Here is a 21,477-nt window from a genome sequence, read left to right on the forward strand (position 1 = left end):
TAAGAAAAGACACAGATGGAGATTCTGTTAGTGGGATTTTGATGGTTGTCTCCATCAGTGGGGCCTATATGCCATCCCACATTATCATCCCAGCAGAACCCGGGAGCGGGTACTTAATGCCATCTTTCTGATGAGACTGGGAGGCTGTAGGACTCAGCCAGAGGAGCTAGATGGCAGATGGCAGTTTCGATCCTTGCTTCTCAGCAGCAAAGCCTGGCTCTCTCTCCTTCCCTTTTGGTACTTTGCTTACTCTCATCACTGTTCCCTCCTGGCTCCACTCCCTCCAGGCCTAATCAAGCCCTTTTGGCTCTAGGGAGCATATTTTACAGGTCAAGAATCAGAGTACATGTTGACTGACGTTGATGTTTATACTTCAAGGATGACCAGTCAGAATAAAGTGGGATTGTTCTTGAAAACTTGAGTGTGCCTATAGGGCCTGAGTGCTTCTTATGCTTTGGTGTAACTGGTGGGGGCACTCACCGTATAATACTTTGGGGGTAGAGTACCAGGATGCTGGTATTCTCATTCTCCCCAGAAGGGAAGAGAGAATTCCTGAGGGAAGGAAATGAATTGCTAGGGACCCAGAAGGAGGCCTTGGAAGGACCACTGTTAATCTCTTCTCCCATCTCCTGTCTGTCTGTTCTCCTGGATTCTCCCCCTCGGCAGGACCTAATGCCTGTTGCCTCTCAGCCTCAGGCTGCTGCCGCTGCTTTCTCCCTCGCTGCTGCCTCGCAGCCTCCCTTTGCCTCCCTTTGTCTGGGGTCTTTGTCTGTGGTCCCTGCGGTCCACAGTCCTCGGCCTCCCCTCCCTTTCTCCCCGGCCTGGCTGCTCCCTCCCTCTCTGCGGGGGCTGGGAGGCTCGGCGAGGGGAGCGGGCTGCGTTGCCATGGTCACATCGAAGCCGGCCGCAGCTGGCCCGGGCAGCTGCTCCTGGGGCTCCGGATGGGCGGACAAAGCCAGGCGGCCTTGGCAGCCCCAGAGCCGGAACCCCAAAGCCCTGAGACAGGGGGGGACTGCGACCCAGGAGAACCTTGAGCTGGAGGTGAGAGGGAGGAAGCCAGAGCCCAACCGGGAGGGCAGGAGTGGGGACTGGTGCTGGGCCCTCCCCTCTCAGGGAGGGACCGGGCGGTCCAGGCTGGAGGTGTGGTGGGAGGAGGGGAGTGCGGCCGAGCCCACGGGGTGGGGAGGAGGGAAAGGATGGGGAACAGAGTTGGGGCCGAGGTGTGGCAGATGGGCTAGGGCTAGGCTGTTTCCAAGGGGAGTTCTGGAACCCTCGTGCCCTGACACCCAGAGGCAGATTTGCTTCAACCTTTGGAATTGGGGCCCGCGTCCCCCTAGTCTGTCCCGTAGTTTTCCCTTCCCATTTCAGCTTCTTACTCTTCTCTTCTCCCAGGTCCCTTCCTTTCAATCCCTATGCTTCCATCTTCCTCTTCTCTCATCTCTGGGTTCCAGCCACCTCTTTTCCCCTTGGTGTATCTGCTCCCCTTTTGAGGCCCCCTCTTTTCTCTGCCCTCCTCTCTGAGCATCCCTCCCACCCTTTCCTGCCTCCACTCCAGTTCTCTCGCTTGCCCAGCCCTTCTCCCCAAACTCTGGTCTTCCCATCTTCTGCTAAGAGCCCTCTGTCTTCATTCTCCCTTTCCTCTCTCTGATCCCCAGTTCCCCTCTACCGCAGCCTAGTTTATCCCCTGCTCTCAGAGATCTCTCACCGCGGCCTCATCTCTCTCCATCCCCCAGGCTGCCCACAGCTGAGCTCTGTCTCATCTTTCTCCCTGTGCTACATCATCTCTTCCTCTTCCTCTCAGGCCTCAGTTTCCCAAGTGGACTTGGTGGCATCAAGGCCTGTCTCACACTCGGGGCCTTCTCTACCCCCTCACCCTGGCCCCCGCCCCAGAGGATTCTCGCTCTCCCCAGCTGCTGACCCAGCCTGCTTGTCACAGAGGCAGCTGCCTCTCCCAGGAAGGGGACAGCAACTTGTGTGGAGGGCCCATCCTCTCTCTCACTGGTCCTGCTGGGCTTCCCTGTAGTGGCCCGGTGGTCTGCGGGCTGAGCTGCTCTCTCCTACGTGCCTCTCCTCACATTTTCCCCAGCTGTTCCTCCTCTCTCCTGGGCAGCAGGAGGCCATTGGCTTGAAGAGGAGGGAAGCCCGGAATGAAAGGACATGGAAGGAGGAGGGGTAGAGGGTCCTCTGGGGGCTCAGGAGGACATGGGGGCCTACTGGAGTTGGGAGTGATTCGGAGATGTGGGCGGGCTCTGGGGACCACCAACCGCTGTGTGGATACACTAGGTGTGTGGATACACTCGGTCCTGGGTACTACTCTGGGGGCCTGGATGGCAGGGACTTCCCTCTCTGGCCCCTGAGAGTCTCGGCTCAGAGCCTTGCATTCCAACCGGCTCCAGCCCCCTCTCCGCTGTCACTTGACTCCACTGGGCCCCAGTCCTGCATCCCTCCCACTCCTCTAGCTCTGGGCTGGGATGAGGTGGGCATCACCAACTAGGAATGTCTCCTGGGGACAAGAGGGAGCAAGGGTTTCAGGAGTCGATGGTTTCTTTGACTCTCTGCAGTGGACTCCTCGGTCTGGCACCGCCATGCCACCTGGCCAGGGTCAGCGTGCGCCTGGGGTGTGGAATGTCCCACTGGGGTGTGAGGGGCTGTGGCTCCTTCCCTGAGGGATCTGGCGGCAGCTCAGCCCGGCTGCCCGCCCGGGGCTTCCCGGGAGCAAAGCCCCGGGAAGGAGGGGCCGAGAGTCCACCCAGGTGAGGTTCCTAGGGAAACCTTGGCCCCACCCCCGGCGGGCCCCACCCCCGGCCCGGCCTCTCCGGGCCCAGATTCCCCTGCGGCCGACTCTGGAGGGGGAAGGTACGCCGGGGAACCCTGGGGCTTTGGTGGGAGGGGACGGAGAGGCAATTCTACGGGGCTGTCTGTTAGTGAGTCCCTTAGCAGTTGGGGTTCCCGAAGGTTTGTGGGTTGACCCGGGGTTGGAGTACGTGCCCGTGTGTGCCTTCACCTCTCCCAAGGGCCCGTCTCTTCCTGGTAGTGCCCTTGTGTACTTATCCAGGACGTCGTGTTTCTTGGGACTGTTGTCTGGGTCTGCACGTAGGGTGAGTTTCTGTCTACTTGCTGTGAGGTGCAGTCGGGCAGAGATCTGCAGTGGGGCAGAGATCTGCAGTGGCGTGAGGCCCTACCCTACCCTGCAGGTGATTGGCAGGTGTGGGGGGTGGAGAGGTGGTGGGCCCCCGGTAGCCCCTGAGGGGGGTGGAACACCTCCCCGCACAGCTCTTCTGTCCTGCCCACCTCACCCAGCAGCTCTCTGCTCTTTCTCTCACTGGATCTGTTTACTCAGTCTCTTGGCACCCAGCTTCTCTGTACCGCTCCTTTTTGACTGATTTTCTCTTTGCCTCCCTGTCCTCCTCACCCCCGCTGCTCACCTGTCCAGGCCTGTCCTTGCCAGCGATCAGACCCTCTGACCCCACCAGGGTCAGAGCTGCCTGGGCCTGAGGGGGCCCTACCCTGAGGAGGACGCCGAGGCTTTGAGCAGGTAGCTAGGGGAACCAGGACCTCGGAGTCTGGACGCTAGGGTCCTTGAGAGAGACTGGGAAGGGCCTTGCTGGCTTGTGGGGAGGAACTGGAGGGTGGAAGTCGAGGAAGGGGCTGGGAGAGGTGGAGCTGGCCCTCAGGCTGGGCTGGGGTGTAGAGGACTCAGAGCGGTCAGAGAGAAGCCGAGGCTGGTGATGTGAAAAGAGTAGGTCTAGGGGGCCAGGTTGGACAGGTGAGCCCCGCTCCCTTCCCCCATTCAAACTCCGGCGCAGCGCCGGGCCTGTGGGAACGCGCTCCTTCCCTGTGCCCTGGGGCTGCTCCCCTTCACCTCCCTCTCTAGGAACTGAGCCCAGAAAAGGGGGGGTGGGTGGGTGGAGGGGGGGGGCATCCCGTCGTGGGGGCAGGGAGTGTGGGAGGCCCTGAGCGGTCCACAGCTGGCCCTCCTTGCGGCGATCCTCCTTTGTGGGGCTGCGGGGGCTGGGCCGTGGGCGGGTGGAGGGAGGTGGGCGCGCCGAGCTGGTTACCTGGGGGAGGCCGCGGCGCGCGGGGGAATGCGGGTGGGCGTGGCGGGGCGCAGGGGAGCGCGGGGCCGGGAGGGCGGCGCCGGGCGTGGGAGCGGCGGGCGGGGACTGTCCGGCCCGGGCGGGGGAAGGGAGGGCCGCGGGCCGGGCGCGCGGAGAGCCGGCGGAGCGGGGGAGTGGGGAGGGGGAGGCGGCGCCTGGGCTCGAGCCGCCCCAGCCCTGGCTCCTCTCCCCGGAACAGGCCCCCGACAGCTGCTCGCGGGAGCCGCCTCCCGACACCCGAGCCCCGCCGGCGCCTCGCGCTCCCGGCTCTTGGCTCCCTCCGCCTCCCCCTCCCCGCGCCCCGCCGCCGCCGCCGCCGCCGAGGAGGCCCCGCTTCGGGGTCGGACGCCCGGGTCTGCGGCGAAGAGCGATGAGAGGTAGGGAGAGCGGCGGGAGGACCCCGGCGGGGTGGAGGGGCGAGGGCGGCGGCCCGGGACTCCGGGGGCGCGCGGTGGCCCAAAGATGAGGGCATGGCCGGGAAGCAGGACGTTCCCGGGCTGGACTTGGTCGTCCAGCGTTGCTAAGTCAGTCCCTGCCCGCCTCCCCAGCGCTCTGGCTTACTGCCTGAAAATGCGGGCAGAGGGGACACCCCTGACCTCCGAGAAAGTGTGTTCCAGTCTTGAGGAAGGACCCCCCTAACTCAGTCTGGAAGGAACTGCACCCCAGGAAAACAGGTGTCCCCACCCCCACCCCCCATCATCTCCAAGCTTTCTGAAGTGGGCCTGTCCTCCCACTGGGCCAGTCTCTGCGGGCACCTACTCACTGTTAAGCCTGCTCACCCAGCCAGCTCCCAGTTGGGCAGCCTGGCCTCAGCCCAGCAGGGAGAGGGCCTGACACCCTAACCTGCCAGCGACAGGCCCTCATTCACGCTGGATGGTCAGTTGGTTCTGCCAGGAGATACCGTCATTGCCCGGTGAGCACCATTCTCAGTGTCCCTCCCCTACTCTGGTCTCCTAAGTGGGGAGGGACACCAGGGGTTAGCTCTGTGTCTGGCACACTCCCTCCTCTCCAGCCTTCACCCTACAGGTCCTCTGCTGGGTGGACATTCCTTTCCAGCACTTCCACCCCCCCAGACTCAACTGTTGCTGATGGCACATAGGCGTGCCTGGAATTGAGTGGTACAGTGAAGACAGGTGAAAGCTGAGCCTATGGGAAAGTAGAGAAATGGCTTTTTCTTATTGTCACTCCAGCCACCCAAGTTTCCTTCTGTTCCCCAGTCTCTTGACTTCCTTATTGTCACCTTGAGTAGTGGGTGGGCTCCAGTTCTCTTGGGATCCTGTGCCCGAGGACCCGAGTGTGTGTGTCTCACACTGTCCTCTGATCACAGGAACGTGTCCATCATGTCAGGTTCACGGGGGTCGGAGGAAGCTAGTCACTAAGTGGTCTTGTAAGAATGCAGAGGTGTGGATGGAGCTGATGTGTGCACAAGTGTCTGTGTTTGCCCTGGAGTTGGGGGGGATGTCTATGTGTGTAATGGATTTATGAGACTGTCTCTGAAAGTCTGTGAGACAGAGTTTTGTGTATGTGTGTGCGTGTACCCTACATCTAACCCCAGTGTTTACATCTGGCTCTATAAGTTTGAGTGACCACGTGTGTATATGTGTGTGTGTGTACAGAGCTCTGTGGGTGTTGTCTGCACTGGGGGTTGGGAGAAGAGGGTGATGGGCTTGCAGCAGAGTGTTCCAGCCCTTGGCTTGTAATTGGTTGTGATGGGGTTGGGAAAGGTCTTCTGGGCCTGTCCTTAGTGCTTCTGACCCAGTGGAGAGAAGTGGGGTGACAGGGTGTCAGAGAACAGATTGCCCCAGACGCCTCTGTGCATTTCTCTGCTTGGCTCTGTGCCCTGCGCTTCGAAGCCTGCTCTGTTTACCTCTTGCTTTGTGTTTCTCGCCCTGTCTCCCCCTGCCTTCTTTCCTCTGTCTTTGTATCTCTGCCCCAGGCTCCTCTTGCTTGCTCCGTCTGGCTGCGATGACTCATCTGGGGTAGGCATGAAGGTTACTCAGGGGAACAAGGGCCCCGCTGTTCCCTGGGGAGGTGGGGGGTGGAGAGCAGCACCCAGGAACGTCAGGCTGCCTGCCTGGGGCTCTGGCAGTCTGCTCTGGGTGTCGGCTCCCCGACCCCCAAGGGACCAGGTGTGATGCTTCTGGTTCCAGCTCTCCTTTGATAGCTGGGTCCCCCCACAACTCAGTAGCCCCTCAGCTGCTGCTGTAGCGGAGCTGTGGGGTCTCAGCTGCCTCTTACATTCCTGCCCTAGAGCATTGTGGGAGCAGCTGGAGGAGGACAAAGGGATGGGGGAGTGTCCCCCCACTCCTCCTACCTCCTGGGGTGACCTGGCTTCCCGGTCTTTAGAACCGCCCTCATCTCCAAGGCAACTCAGTCTTTCCTTCTGCCCTGGGCTCTTCCTTCTGAGGCAGCCCTCTTCAGAAACTGGGAACTGGGGGAATAGGATGTCAAGATCTTAGGAAGGGAAGGCAGAGCAGGCAGAGGGGATAGGAGGCTTGGGGCCTGATGGCAAAGAGGGTAAAGGTCGGAGGGGTGGCGCTAGGAGTCCCAAAGAATTCCACAGCCTGGAGAACTGAGTGCTGACCTCTGCTGGGAAGAAGACAGGTCAAGATAGTTTGGTCTGGCCCTGGGCCTGGGACTGAGGCTGGGGAGGGTAGGTACCTGGGTTCATAAGGAGTTGTAGTTGAAATGATTTTCAGGGGTGGGGTGGGACAAGCTGCCTGGGGCCCAGTGAGGAAGAGCCAGGATCCTTGAGCTGTAACAGGCACAGGTCACCTGGGGATTGCGTTAAAATGCAGATTCTGATTGTGTGGGTCTCAGAGTCTGCATTTCGCCCAAGCGCCCAGATGTTGCTGAAGCTGCTGGGTCAGGGGCCAGCAGGGCTGTGGCGGGCACTGAGATTGGGAGATGCTGGGGTCCCCCACTTGTTTGAGAATTCTGGTCTCCTAAGTGGGGAGGGGGAGAAGGCAGTGGCACCCCACTCCAGTACTCTTGCCTGGAAAATCCCAGGGACGGCGGAGCCTGGTGGGCTGCCGTCTATGGGGTCGCACAGAGTCGGACACGACTGAAGCGCCTTAGTAATAGTAGTAGTAGTAGTAGTAAGTGGGGAGGGAAACCAGGGTTTAGCTCTGTGTCTGGCACACGGGGAACATTCTAAAAATACCGCTGATGCTGTTAAACAGCGACTGTTGTGGTCGTTTTGCTGCAGTTATCCCCAGAGCAGTCCATTCTGTCTCTCTCGGGCTGTTGGCCGTGAGCCAGTCTCCCTGATTGCCCTTACACTAACCTCCCCTCTGCTTATGTCCCTTGCAGAGATGCTGCCCCCGCCCCCGTAGGCCCAAGGGATCTGGAGCAATGGCACCAGGGGCCCTTTCATTTCTACTGCTGCTGCTCTTGGTGGCAACTGGAGATGCTGACATGAAGGGACATTTTGACCCTGGTGAGGAGACTGGCTGTTGGATCCCTGATGGATGGGGCTTGGGAGACTGAGTCGGTGGCCTTGACCCTCCATACACCTGTGTTCACCCAGCCAAGTGCCGCTATGCACTGGGCATGCAGGACCGGACCATCCCAGATGGTGACATCTCTGCCTCCAGCTCCTGGTCAGACTCCACTGCCGCTCGCCACAGCAGGTACCCGGCATACCTGGGGCTGTCCTGGAGGGAAACCCCTGGGGCTGCTGCTTGTGCTTCCAGCCCTCTGACCAAGTCAAGAGGCTTCTGAGAGGGCCAATGCCAATGGCAAACCGCCCTCCCCCCGCAGTTTCAAGTGTCTGGGTGGGGATTAAATCTTGGAGACAGAGGCAGACCTAGGGCCAGGCATCCCCTGTGACCTCCTGCCCCCTCCCAGGCTTGAAAGCAGCGACGGAGATGGGGCCTGGTGCCCTGCAGGGCCGGTGTTCCCCAAGGAGGAGGAGTATCTCCAGGTGGACCTGCGGCGGCTGCACCTTGTGGCGCTGGTGGGCACCCAGGGACGGCACGCGGGGGGCCTGGGCAAGGAGTTCTCTCCCAGCTACCGACTGCGTTACTCCCGGGACGGCCACCGCTGGATGGACTGGAGGGACCGCTGGGGCCAGGAGGTGAGGCTGGCGGGGATAGCCCCGGAAGGCTGGGTGCCCTCTGTGCCCCAGCTGTGCGCTGTACACTAATGACTCTGCAGTGTGTGCCCTCTCTAGCCTGGGCATCTCCCCTGAGCGCCATCAAGTGTTGCAAACCTGACCACTTCCCACCTAGATGTGTAATAGGCTTCTCAAACTTACCATAAACTTCTCAGGCTGAACTTGATCCCCATTCCCACCCCAAACCTGCTCCGCCCCCAGCATTCTCCAACTCAGGAAATGGTACCACTGTAAGCTAAGATGCTATCCCTGATTCCTCTTTTCTTCCCACCTCCTACTTTAAAGCATCAGCAAGGCAAGTCTGTTCTGCCTCCATGATATTTCCTGAAATCTACTCATTTCTTAGCACCTCCATCTCTACTGCCCCAGGCCAGGCCCCACCATCCCCTGCTTAGACGAATGCAGTAGTCTCCAAACGGCTCTCCTTGCTTCTTTCTCTCCTGAAGTCATCTTCACCTGGAGGCTACATCCAGGGTGCCTGAGAAAATGCCAAGCAGATGCCTCATGCCTGGCTCACTCCCTCTGCTGGCTTTCCTCCCCGCCAGCACAAAAGCTGAGCTCCCTCCTGGGTGCAGAAGCTCAGCCCAGGCTGGCTCTTGTCCACACCCCTTAGTCCTCTCCCTGTTCATGCAGGCCATGCTGGTTTTCTTGCTGTTCCTGGAACACTCTAGGGCTCACCCCACAGTCTCAAGACACCTTCACTTGCCAGTCTCTGTGCCTGGAAAGCTCTCCCTCCCCAGCTGTGCCCAGGCTTTCCTCCCTCCATTCAGTTCTCCCCCAAGATATCACCTCCTCAGAGCCTTTTTCAACTCCCCACTTCCTGCTGCCTCTTGCTTGTATAGCTGTCTCTCCTCCTGGACTCTCAGTCCTACAGGGGAGGGATGGATGCTCACCCCCAGAGGCTGTGCCTGGCTGGTGCAGAGTGAGTGCTCAGCCAGTGGCTGCTGAGTGAACTGAGGGATTGGGGTGAAGGAAGAGGGAAGCCAGAGCAGGGGTACAGAGCTGCAAGGGCCTGGGTAGAATCCGGGCACAACAGGATGAGCGGAGCCAGGCAGGGAAGGGATGGGAGAGCTGATGCTGGAGGTCAGGACAGACCGTCAGGCTGGGAGGGGTGTCAGAGGGCTCTGCTGCAGCCCCTTGTCTTACTGAAGGCCCGGCTGTACTCCACGGCCCCAGATGCTCGGTCCCACCTTTTGTGGGTCTCTCTGTGGCCACTGTGGGCTGGGCCAGGAAGCTGCTGGTGGCTGGGAAGTTAGATCTGATCTGGAGCCTCCTTCTCCCATCTATCCCATGTCCTGGCCCACAGGTGATCTTAGGTAATGAGGATCCTGGGGGAGTGGTGCTGAAGGACCTTGGGCCCCCCATGGTGGCCCGACTGGTTCGCTTCTATCCCCGGGCGGACCGGGTCATGAGCGTGTGTCTGCGGGTGGAGCTCTATGGCTGCCTCTGGAAGGGTGAGTGTTCAGACCCCGAGGATTCATTCCTGTCCTGGGGATGGGGGAGCGGGGATGAGGAAGCAAGGTGTCTAGGATCCTCTCTCCTGTTGGGAAGCTGTCCCTATGAGTGAGGAAGGGACAGGCAAGCATTGCCTCTGCCATGCCAGTGGCCTATGGCAGCACTTGAGAGAGGGGCCTGAAACCCACCCAGGCCTGACACGGGTGGGGGAGGGAGGCTAGAGGTTCTGTGCCCCTAACACCCCTCCTACTCCCACCCCAGATGGACTCCTGTCTTACACGGCCCCTGTGGGGCAGACGATGTACTTATCTGAGGCCGTGCACCTCAATGACTCCACCTACGATGGATATACCACGCACACTGTTGGCGGGTGAAAGAAGCGGGCCCCACAGGACACGGAGCCTGGGGTGGGAGGGTGGACGGGGTGGGTGGGGCAGGGGTTTGGTTAGCTGTCTGGGCAGGGAGAGGGCGGAACTGCAGAGAGGGATGGCTTGGGTGGGGCCTCCAGGGACAGGACCAGGATTGAGGGGTAGCAGGGTGACCACTAGTTCATGTAATACTTGGTGCAAATTAGGAAAAGGCGAAGACACTTAGCTCCATTGTAAATTGTCACAGTAAATACATACATTGTGGGTTGAGCGGTGTCCCTTAGAGGCGGAGCCTTCGTGCAGCATGTGACTGCAAGGTGCTCCACCCCACCCTCCTCCCCGGGTGTGGAGAAGAGAGAGCTGTGTGAGCTTGGGACGGGGTGGGGGGTTGCTGGGCCAGGCTAGCCAGACCACTGGGAGGCAGGGTTGTAGAGCACCCAGACAGGTGACACTTTCTTCTCTTCCAATCTCTTCTTCCTCGGCCCCCTGCTTGCCAGGCTGCAGTACGGAGGGCTGGGCCAACTGGCAGATGGTGTGGTGGGGCTGGATGACTTTAGGAAGAGCCAGGAGCTACGGGTCTGGCCGGGCTACGACTATGTGGGCTGGAGCAACCACAGCTTCCCCAGTGGCTACGTGGAGATGGAGTTTGAGTTTGACCGGCTGAGGGCCTTCCAGGCCATGCAGGTGGGTACAGCCAGCTCCTAGGGCAGGCTCTGAGACCACGCTGGGTGCCCTGGGGTGCCCGCTTGGGCTCTCCTTGCCTGAGGGCCTTCCAGGCCATGCAGGTGGGTGCGGCCAGCTCCCAGGAAGGGCTCTGAGACCAGGCTGGGTGCCCTGGGGTACTCGCTCGGGCTCTCCTGGCCTTGACCTTGTGTCCCTCCTCCCTTTCCCCCAGGTCCACTGTAACAACATGCACACGCTGGGAGCCCGCCTGCCCGGTGGGGTGGAGTGTCGCTTCAAGAGGGGCCCAGCCATGGCCTGGGAGGGGGAGCCCGTGCGCCATGCTCTGGGGGGCAGCCTGGGGGACCCCAGAGCCCGGACCGTGTCAGTGCCCCTGGGCGGCCGCATGGGCCGCTTCCTGCAGTGCCGCTTCCTCTTTGCGGGGCCCTGGCTACTCTTCAGCGAAATCTCCTTCATTTCCGGTAAGCCCCTGGTCTCTGCCCAGTTCCAGGCCCCTGGGATTGCCAACCTGTAGTGACCCCAAATAGTCATTCTTGGCACCAGCTTCTCCCCACAATCCAGCAACTAAAAGGTTAACACCTACCACAGCCACAACCCTCCAGGATCCTATTCTACTCCCCTTCCCAGTGGGCTGCTGCTTCACTGAGTATCAGCCCTGCAGCCTGTTTAGCTGTTCAGTCGTGTCTGACTCTTTTGAGACCCCATGGACTGCAGCCCACCATGCTCCTCCGTCCATGGGATTTCCCAGGCAAGAATACTGGAGTGGGTTGCCATTCCCTTCTCCAGTGGTTCTTCCTGACCCAGGGATCAAACCATGGTCTCCTGCATGGCAGGCGGATTCTTTACTGCTGAGGCACCAGGGAAGCCCTGCTCCCGCTTCTAACCAAACAGCAGGTCATTCCTTGGCTCCTGTGCATGTGGGCCTCCCTTTGGTTGCCCCCTTATCTGACTCCCTCTTTTTTCTCCCTTCTCCCCAGATGTTGTGAATGACTCCTCCCTGGCTTTGGGCGGCACCTTCCCACCAGCCCCCTGGTGGCCACCTGGCCCCCCTCCCACAAACTTCAGCAGCTTGGGTGAGCCGCCCTCGGGCCCCCTTAAAGGCGTGTGGGTCCTGTGCCACCAGTCGTCCCTGGGGCCCCCGCAGCATGGGTGGGGGGTTCTCCGGTGGTCCTGACCCTTGTGCTCCCCCCGCCAGAGCTGGAGCCCAGGGGCCAGCAGCCTGTGGCCAAGGCCGAGGGGAGCCCGACCGCCATCCTCATCGGCTGCCTGGTGGCCATCATCCTGCTGCTGCTGCTCATCATTGCCCTCATGCTATGGCGGCTGCACTGGCGCCGGCTCCTCAGCAAGGTGGGCGATGGGGGGACGGGTGGGATGCAGAGGCGGAGAGTGGGGCTCCCGTGTTAGTTTGGGGTCCAGCAGGGACCACAGAGTGCAGTCGGATGAGAATAATTAGAAGGAGCTTAGTAAGGAGCCCACATCGAGAGACGTGGGCAGGGGGTATGTAAATCAGGAGAAGTAGTGCAGTTCCTAGGGCCTGCTCACTGCAGCGCTGCCTCCATCCCTGGGCCTGTGGGTGAGAGGAAAAGGCAGTGACCGGAACCCAGGAGGAATCTAGGAGGAGTGTGGAGAGGGCGCCTGAGACGGGCAACGGACATGGGTGCCAGGAGGCGGCTCACCTGGGTCCATCCCTTGGGGTGAGGCTGTGAGACTAAACACCCTGACCTCACTTCCTGCCTGTTCTCCAGACTCCTGCTGGGGTCCCTGTCTGGCCAACCCAGACCCGGCCCGCTGATGGGGCCCACACATCAACCTCTTGGGGCAGAAGCCCAGTGGGAAAAGGTGGCGAGTGGAGCTAGAGGGGCAACTGGAAGAAGTGGGGCACACCCCATCCCTGCCCACGTCTGGGCGAGAGTCCAGTGGTGGTGATAACAAGTTAAAGTTGATAGTTATGAACTGGTAGGATTTGGGTTGGAACCCCATTGTGGGACTTAAATGCACTGGAGCCTGTTTCTTTGCCGGTGAGATGGAGTGATAGTAGACATGATATAGGCCTGTAGTGAGGACTGAAGGAGGGCACACGGGTAGAGCAATTAACAAACAGCTGAGCAGTAGCTGCGCTTAACGTTTCCTGTTCCCCACGACAAGGCCGAGCGTAGGGTATTAGAAGAGGAGCTGACGGTTCATCTCTCTGTCCCTGGGGATACCATCCTCATCAACAACCGCCCAGGCCCCCGAGAGCCACCCCCTTATCAGGAGCCGCGGCCTCGTGGGAATCCACCCCACTCTGCTCCCAGTGTCCCCAACAGCTCTGGTAAGACCTGCCTTTTTCCAGTCCCACCTCCATCCTCTGCCTGTCTTCCTAGTGTATCCTTTCCTCTCTCCTTTACCGTTCTTTTCCTTTCCCAGTTTCAACTCATTTTCTTATTTCTGTGTCCCTGGTCCCAGCCCTCTACGTTACTCATGTCCCTACCGTATAATTTCCCTGCAGAATTTCCCACAGTTCCCAGCACTCTCATCCTGTTACTGTGTCCCCCACACACCCTAGTCTCTTCTCATTGTGTCTTTCTGGCTCCTCTCCTCTCCTAGACTCACCATGTTCATTCTGTCCGTCTATCTGTATTTATATATCCATTCTGTCATTTTTCCATCTGTTTGCCCATCCATCCATATATACTCATGCATCCATTCGTCCATCCATCATCCGTTCATTAACCATTCATCATCTGTTTGTTCTTTCATCATCTATCCATGCACTCACTCTCCATCCATCCACATATATTCATCCATCCATCTACCCATCTACCCATCACCTATTCATCCATCTATCACCTATCCGTCCATCTATCACCTATCCATCCAGTTATCCAGCACTCTCCAGATCCTTGTTTTACACCGTCTCTCTCAGTACATTCACTCTCATCAGCCCTAGTCTTGCCCTGTTCTGTGTCTCCCTGTCTGTCTAGCCTTGAGTCTCTTGTCTCCCCCTGCCCACCCTCTGTCTAGCCTTGAGTCTCACCCCTTCCCCGTGTTTCCCCCCCTCCTTCTCCCGACAGCGTTGCTGCTCTCCAATCCAGCCTACCGTCTCCTTCTGGCCACTTACGCCCGCCCCCCTCGAGGCCCGGGCCCCCCCACACCCGCCTGGGCCAAACCCACCAACACCCAGGGTAAGCCCCTCCACCCCTAGGCTCTGCCAGGCTCCTGGTACCTCTACTGGGGCAGGGAAAGTCCTCAGACCTTGCTCTCCCTCCTCTCCCGACTGTGGCCTCTTCTGCTCTCCTGAGCTCCCAAGGAGGAAGCTTTTATGCCCATAGCACTCTTCTGCTGCTGCTTGCTCCTTTTTAAGGCCACCCCCTTGAGCTGCGGAGTAGAAAGCTCCCTGGTTCTCAGCTCGGTTCCCCTCTTCCTGTCGCGCCCATCTCTTGAGCTCCCAGAGCCAGAGGAGGATGCTGCAGTAGCTCCAGCTCTCTGTAACCCCTCCCTCACTCTCCCCTCTCTAGAGCCGCAAGGAGGCCCTCTCCCCGACGTGTCCTCTCTCTGCTCACGCCCTCTCCCTTCCGTCTGCTCCTCCTCTCCCCTGTGTTGCCTTCTTGTTGCCCCTTCCCCAGGGCTAAGCGGGGACAGCTCTGCTTCCTCTCCTGTCTATAGACTCCATGTTGTGCAGGCTGGGAGGCACTGTTCTCTCCCTCCATGTGCCCCTGTCTCTCCTTGTCTCTGAGCTTGGTGTGTTGGGCCAGGGAGGGTTTGGGTAACCATGGCAGAGAGGATGAAAGGATGAAAGCAGAGGGTAGCCCAGCAACATGAATGGCAGTGGCCGGCAGTGAGTGGAACAAGGGTTTGGAAAATGGAGAGTCACCAGATGGCTGGGACCATCCTTCTAGTGGTGGGTAGAGGAATTCCATTTTCAGCCAAGACTTTTTCATGGTCCTGGACTGTGCTAGGATCCCTAGAGAACATGAGTTCATGACCTTCTTTGCTTATCCATTGCCACTGCCTTGAAAGCTCTGTAGCAGCTCTTATCCTGTGCCAGCGCCTCCTCTGTTTTGAGGCTGCTGGGTGGAATACCAGGAAGTGGAGGGTAGACCCCGTCTCTCACCTACCTGGGAGGCAGGGGATGGGGCCTCTAGGCGGTGGGGGATGTGGAGAACCTTGGCTCTCAGGGGCTATTCTTGATGCCTCTTTCTGTCTTCTTTCCCTCACCCCTCCAGCCTGCAGTGGGGACTATATGGAGCCTGAGAAGCCAGGTGCCCCGCTTCTGCCCCCACCTCCCCAGAACAGCGTCCCCCATTATGCCGAGGCTGACATTGTCACCCTGCAGGGCGTCACCGGGGGCAACACCTATGCTGTGCCCGCGCTGCCCCCAGGGGCGGCTGGGGATGGGCCCCCCAGAGTGGATTTCCCTCGGTCGAGGCTCCGCTTCAAGGAGAAGCTTGGCGAGGGCCAGTTTGGGGAGGTAAGTAGGATTCCGCTCTAGCCGTCTGCAGTGTCTGCCTCTCTCTGGGGCTGCATGCCACAGCCAGGCTTCCCCTTGGCCAGGAGCCTGTCCTCGGTGGCTGTGTTGTCCCAGTTGGCCCTGTCACCTTGGTGAACCTCGAGGCTCCTAGAAAATCGCTTTCTTCCTCTAGGTGCACCTGTGTGAGGTAGAGAGCCCTCAGGATCTAGTCAGTCTTGACTTCCCCCTCAATGTGCGCAAGGGACACCCTTTGTTGGTAGCGGTCAAGATCCTACGGCCAGATGCCACCAAGAATGCCAGGTGAGGACCAGGGATGGCGTCTGGAAGGTGAAGAGTGAGAAGTGATCGAGAGGAAACCTGGAACAGTGGGGAGAGTGGCTGGGGGCTAGTGAGCAGGGGTGCAGGGTGCTAGTGTAGAAACTGCAGGGCAGCCCCTCGCTGTCCCGCCACCTTCTCCCTGCTTCTCCAGGAATGACTTCCTGAAGGAGGTGAAGATCATGTCGAGACTGAAGGACCCAAACATCATCCGGCTGCTGGGCGTGTGTGTGCAGGACGACCCGCTCTGCATGATAACCGATTACATGGAGAACGGCGACCTCAACCAGTTCCTCAGTGCCCACCAGCTAGAGGACAAGGCGACGGAGGGGGCCGGGGATGGGGAGGCGGCCCAGGGGCCCACCATCAGGTACACACACAAGGGGGTCTCATCTACTCCCCTCGCCTCAGCTTAGCGGGAAAGGGGAAGCACGGGGTGGGCAGGCAGGTAAGGTTCCAGGAGGGGGCCTGGGATGAGACACACGTGGCCATGTTCATCTGGAACTCGAGGGGCAGGAAGGCCGGAGATGACGAGTGTGGGTGGTGCAGGTCAGGAACTGCCCTGTGCGCTCTCTCCCCCACTCTCTCTCTGCCCCTGAGTGCAGACTGGGCAGCATAATAAACATGGTGCCTCTTTGGGGTCGGGTGAGCATAGAGAAAGGTTGAGTGGGCCTCCACCTGGACTTTCCATCTCTGCCCCAGGAGGAGGGAGAACCCAATCCTGGGAAGTGGGCTCTCCTTCATCTCCCAGCAATCTGTGAGGTGGGCACGAGTCTAGGGCTGCCCCATGACCCTCTGTTGTCGGCTCCCATACCCAGCTACCCGATGCTGCTGCACGTGGCGGCCCAGATCGCCTCGGGCATGCGCTATCTGGCCACACTCAACTTTGTGCATCGGGACTTGGCCACGAGGAACTGCCTGGTTGGGGAAAATTTCACCATCAAAATCGCCGACTTTGGCATGAGCCGGAACCTCTACGCTGGGGACTATTACCGCGTGCAGGGCCGGGCGGTGCTGCCTATCCGCTGGATGGCCTGGGAGTGCATCCTCATGGTGAGAGGCCCCTAGAGAGGGGGGCAGGGAGGGGAGGCTGGGGCAGCACTGACTGCCACTCGGAGCTCTGGGAACTCGTTCAGTCACCTGCCTTCCCTGGACTGCAGTCTTCCTCATCACTAAAGTGAAAGTTTGGGCTAATGTTCTATAAGGTCTCAAGTGACTTGAGGAAGCAGGGAGTTATGGTGTGATGCGAAGCAGTCCAGGAGCCAAGATCGAGTGTGAGAGATGGAGTCAGGGTAGCAGAGAGAAAGGAAGATAAAGAAGCTAGAGAAAGACTGGGAATCAGGACCAGAAAATGGAAAGAAAGATGGATAGAAACAGGAAGAGGTGAGGCGAAGACTAGAGCAGCAGAAGGAAGGCAAAGCCAGAGGAGAGGAGTGGGCTTGGTGGGAAAGAGGGCTAGCTAAGGAGGGTGGAGTGTCAGGGGCGGGAGGGAGGGAGTGTGGGGGGCAGTGATGCTGAGTGGACATGGGGTCCCAGTGGGGAGAGCAGGAGGGTCTCTGTTGTCTGATGGCTTTCTCTGCCTCTGTTGGTTTACCATACACCAGGGGAAGTTCACGACCGCCAGTGACGTGTGGGCCTTTGGGGTCACCTTGTGGGAGGTGCTGATGCTCTGCAGGGCCCAGCCCTTTGGACAGCTCACCGATGAGCAAGTCATTGAGAATGCAGGGGAGTTCTTCCGGGACCAGGGCCGGCAGGTGAGAGCAGAGGGGAGGGAAGATGGGTCCGAGGGGCTGGGAGGCCCAGAGCCTGTCATCTTAGGGACTAAAGACCATTTGCCTGCCTTTCATCCGTGCTACCACAATGCAGGTGTACCTGTCCCGGCCCCCGGCCTGCCCGCTGAGCCTGTATGAGCTAATGCTCCGGTGCTGGAGCCGGGAGCCTGAGCAGCGACCACCCTTTGCCCAGTTGCATCGGTTCCTGGCAGAAGATGCGGTCAACACAGTGTGACTCACAACACCCAGCCGCCCTCCTTGGGGAGGATTCAGGGGAGGCCAGTGCACTAAACAAGAGGAGCTTACGGCACCCCCACTCCATTCCCCCTCCCGACCTCCCTTCACCTCTGAGAGGCAGTGTGGCCGAAGGTGGGCTGGCCCTGCCAGGGAGCTGATGCCCTCCCTTCCCCGGACACGCTCTCATGCCTCCTTCCTGCTCCTCTCCTAGAAGCCCCTGCCGCCCACCCAGCTGGCCCTGTGGATGGGATCCTCTCTGACCTCCTTGAGCCATCCCTTGGGGGAGGCTGGGAGAAGATATAGGGCAGACACTGGACCTGGCCCACTGGCGCACTTGGGCCCCACTGGACAACACTGGTACCTGGAGAGAAGGCTGCTGCCCCTAGCCTCTCTCTCTCCGTCACACACTGGACCCCACTGGCTGAGAATTTGGGAAGTGAGGAGGACAAGAAAGAGAAAAGGGGGTTCCCTTGCATCTCCTCCTGGAATTGCCCTCAGCTTTGGCCTTCCCCTCCTCCATCCTCTGAAACACTGGACTTGGGGGTGATCCCTACCCCCACCCTTCCACCTCCCCACCTCCCACCTGCCGTGTTGTAGCTAGGACTTCTCCAAGCCTGTATGTTTCTGTGGAATAAGGATTGGGATTAGTGGGGGAACAGAGAGCAACGGCCTGTGGCCCTGGGGTTGGACATCTCTATCGTAGCTGCCACATTGGTTTTTCTATAATCACTTGGGGTTTGTACATTTTTTGGGGGGAGAGACACAGATTTTGACACTAATATATGGATCTAGCTCAGTGCTATTTTAATCCCCTGCACTAGGCAGGGAATAATAAAGGTTGAGTTTTCCACAGCTGCGAGTGGGCTTCTTGGGGTTTCATCAAAATCTGCCTCCCGCTCCCCCAAACCCATTTCCTTTCTTCCTTCCCCCCCTTTTTTCCTTCTTCTCCCTACTCCATTTCCTCACGTGTTTTGCCCAGCAGAGTGTTCTGTTTCTGCATAAGCCAGACCCTTGCCTGTGGGACCTAAGGTCCCACATGAATACGGAGGTCTGCAGGAGGCCTAGAGGGAGGCCTGACCCATGGACCCCTTTGTCTGACCCATGGACCCCTTTGGCAGTCTGGAGAGGTCTACTGATTCTTCCTCAGAATTATGTTTTAAAACCTGTTTAAAAAACATTACATATATATGTACATACATACATGGAATATATATACACATATACAATTATGACTACATGTATATAAAACAAGAAAGCAATTGAAAGTTGACCAAAATGTTAATAAAAGATATAGTAATGTGTGCTGCTTTAAAAAATACTTAAGACCTAGCAGCAGGTATAATAATTACTGATATTTTCAAAAAAGTAATGAGCATAAATGATATTCCAAGATTTCTACAGCTGTAGTGGGATATGAAAATAGCCATGGTGTCTATCAGTGACAAGTCACAGGTACTGCTAATATACTGGGGCTTTCGCTCAGTCACACTTGGAGGAAATGCTAAGTTTCAGTTCAGTTCAGTTCAGTTCAGTCGCTCAGTCGTGTCTGACTCTTTGCGACCCCATGAATCGCAGCACGCCAGGCCTCCCTGTCCATCACCATCTCCCGGAGTTCACTCAGACACGTCCATCAAGTCCGTGATGTTAGAGGATAATAAAAATAGAGGTGTAATTTTTTTTCTTGCCGAAGTTCTAGAAAACCCTCCCACGTCTTGGATCCCTGGGTCTGGAAGCCACGGGTAGAGAATCCCTGGATTAGACTGATCAAGTGTGCAAATAACCCAACAGGTGTGAACTGTTTGAGAGCCAAACCAGAGCATAAATGATCTCAGAGGCCTGGAAGGATGAGCCACAGCCACCAGGAAAATGTTTAACAAAGAGTCCAAATCTAGTTGGAATGAAAACAAAAAAAAATTCACTGCAAATATTGGAAAAGGCAGACCCATCTTGATGGCAGTTCATGTGAAATAAAGACCCTGGGTCTCAGTTGATGACATTCACAAAATGAGTTAACTGGATAATGGAGTGACAATAAAGATAATTTAATCTTAGGTTGTATTAACAGGCCCTTGGGGTTCCAGGTCACAGGTCTGAGTCCTGCTGGGAACTACACAGGTCAGATCACAATGACCCACAATTTAAGATAAGCACTGTCAGAACAAAGAACTCCCCAACCTCTGACCTTATAAGTCTTAAGCTCTAGACCTCTGCAATCACCTTGGGTTCATTTGAATTTAAGTCTCAGCAGGTTCAAACCTGCCGCTCATCTGTGGTTTTCTGACAGCTACACAAGACAGAAACCTAGGGATCATCCTTACATCCCTTTGCCCCTACTCTCATCTCCCAAATCCAGTCTACCAAGAAGCTCTGTTGCCTTTGCTTCCCCAATTCCCCTTAAATTCATCATTTCTGTTTCCATCCCCATCGGGGCACATGCTACCTCCATCTTGCCTGGACCACTGAGTAATCTCCCAGGATCTGTTTCTGTTCCTCTCTGGTTTGTTTAAGCCAGTGTGATCTTTAGGCATGCAAATCTAAACCCACTCCTTTATTCCAAACCCTTTAATGGCTTCCCATGGGCCTCAAAATAGAACAAAATCTTTTGGGGCAAGTTTGCTCCCCTACCCCTACTTTGTGCACTACTGGCCGCCTTTCAGTCCCGCCAATGGACACAGTCCTTCCTGCCACATAGAATTTGCAGCTTGCTCTTCCTCCACCTGGAACACAGTTCCCTGGTATTTTTGCCTTGTTAACTCCAGCTTGTCCTTCAGTAACCTTCCCTGACTTGCCCAACCAGGTCAAATCCCCTCTTGATGCTCTCAGAGCACATGACTCTTCTTTATAGCACTTACTACAGGTATGAATTTACATGTTTTTAGTTATTTTTTAGAAAATAATGACAATGCTACTTACTGAGCACCCTCTATGTGCCAGGCTGTTGTTCAATTGCTCAGTCATGTCCAACTCTTTGCCACCCCACGGACTGCAGCACGTCAGATTTCCCTGTCCTTCACTATCTCCCAGAGTTTGCTCAAATTCATGTCCACTGAGTAGTGATGCCATCCAACAATCTCATCCTCTGTCGTCCCCTTCTTCTGCCTTCAATCTTTCCCAGCATCAGGGTCTTTTCTGGTAAGTTGGCTCTTTGCATCAGGTGGCCAAAGTATTGGAGTTTCAGCTTCAGCATCAGTCCTTCCAATGAATATTCAGGACTAATCTCCTTTTAGGATTGACTGGTTTGATATCCTTGCAGTCCAAGGGGGACTCTCAAGAGTCTTCTCCAACACCACAGTTCAAAAGCATCAGTTCTTCGGCACTCAGCCTTCATTATGGTCCAACTCTCATATCCATACATGACTACTGGAAAAACCAGAGCTTTGACTAGACGGACCTTTGTTGGCAGAGCAATGTCTCTGTTTTTCAATATGCTATCTAGGTTGGTCATAGCTTTTCTTGCAAGGAGCAAGCATCTTTTAATTTCATGGCTGCAACCACCATCTGTAGTGATTTTGGAGCCCAAGGAAATAAAGTCTGTCCCTGTTTCTATTGTTTCCCCATCTATTTGCCATGAAATAATGGGACCAGATGCCATGATCTTCGTTTTTTATATGTTGAGTTTTAAGCCAGCTTCTTTACTCTCCTCTTTCACTTTCATCAAGAGGCTCTTTAGTTCCTCTTCACCTTCTGCCATAACGGTGGTATTATCTGCATATCTGAGGTTAATGGTATTTCTCCCGGCAGTCTTGATTCTAGCTTGTGATTCATCCAGCCCAGCGTTTCAAATGATGTGCTCTGCATATAAGTTAAATAAGCAGGGTGACAATATAGAGCCTTGACATACTTCTTTCCCAATTTGGAACCAGTCCATTGTTCCATGGCCAGTTCTAACTGTTGCTTCTTGACCTGCGTACAGGTTTCTCAGGAGGCAGGTCAGGTGGTCTGGTATTCCCATCTCTTTAAGAATTTTCCACAATTTGTTGTGATC

At 57.3% G+C, this 21,477-nt stretch overlaps 2 protein-coding genes across 10 annotated transcripts; one reads left to right on the forward strand and one right to left on the reverse strand.

Moving 5' to 3' along the window:
• Positions 1–952: 952 nt before the first annotated feature.
• Positions 953–18,344, forward strand: DDR1 (discoidin domain receptor tyrosine kinase 1). 9 transcript variants are annotated; one of them, XM_040250164.1, is made up of 20 exons: positions 3,015–3,098; positions 3,434–3,535; positions 4,297–4,474; positions 7,410–7,536; positions 7,627–7,729; positions 7,947–8,175; positions 9,521–9,668; positions 9,931–10,039; positions 10,535–10,721; positions 10,933–11,179; positions 11,696–11,791; positions 11,914–12,065; positions 12,864–13,029; positions 13,772–13,882; positions 14,924–15,168; positions 15,341–15,468; positions 15,638–15,853; positions 16,302–16,536; positions 17,088–17,237; positions 17,350–18,344. In XM_040250164.1, exons 4-20 carry the CDS (start codon positions 7,452–7,454, stop codon positions 17,488–17,490), a joined length of 2,748 nt encoding a protein of 915 aa, XP_040106098.1. In that variant the 5' UTR covers positions 3,015–3,098; positions 3,434–3,535; positions 4,297–4,474; positions 7,410–7,451; the 3' UTR covers positions 17,491–18,344. The 9 variants fall into 9 exon arrangements, with proteins under 9 accessions (XP_040106103.1, XP_040106100.1, XP_040106105.1 ...); XM_040250165.1 differs by having other exon boundaries at positions 3,098–3,194; positions 17,350–17,841; XM_040250172.1 differs by lacking the exon at positions 13,772–13,882.
• Positions 3,871–4,569, reverse strand: LOC120869754 (basic proline-rich protein-like). The gene has a single exon (XM_040249030.1). The coding sequence runs from the start codon at positions 4,567–4,569 to the stop codon at positions 3,871–3,873; it is 699 nt and encodes a 232-aa protein (XP_040104964.1).
• Positions 18,345–21,477: the final 3,133 nt, after the last annotated feature.

Source organism: Oryx dammah, unplaced genomic scaffold, assembly GCF_014754425.2.
Source record: "Oryx dammah isolate SB20612 unplaced genomic scaffold, SCBI_Odam_1.1 HiC_scaffold_11, whole genome shotgun sequence".
In the NCBI taxonomy this organism is placed as follows: Eukaryota; Metazoa; Chordata; class Mammalia; order Artiodactyla; family Bovidae; genus Oryx; species Oryx dammah.

Coding starts and splice junctions, on each gene's coding strand:
- LOC120869754 (XM_040249030.1), bottom strand. CDS start 4,569: ATGCCCTCATCTTTGGGCCACCGCGCGCCCCCGGAGTCCCGGGCCGCC.
- DDR1 (XM_040250169.1), top strand. CDS start 7,452: ATGGCACCAGGGGCCCTTTCATTTCTACTGCTGCTGCTCTTGGTGGCA. Junction 7,537..7,626: donor GAAGGGACATTTTGACCCTG/GTGAGGAGACTG, acceptor GTGTTCACCCAG/CCAAGTGCCGCTATGCACTG. Junction 12,066..12,863: donor GGCGCCGGCTCCTCAGCAAG/GTGGGCGATGGG, acceptor CCCCACGACAAG/GCCGAGCGTAGGGTATTAGA.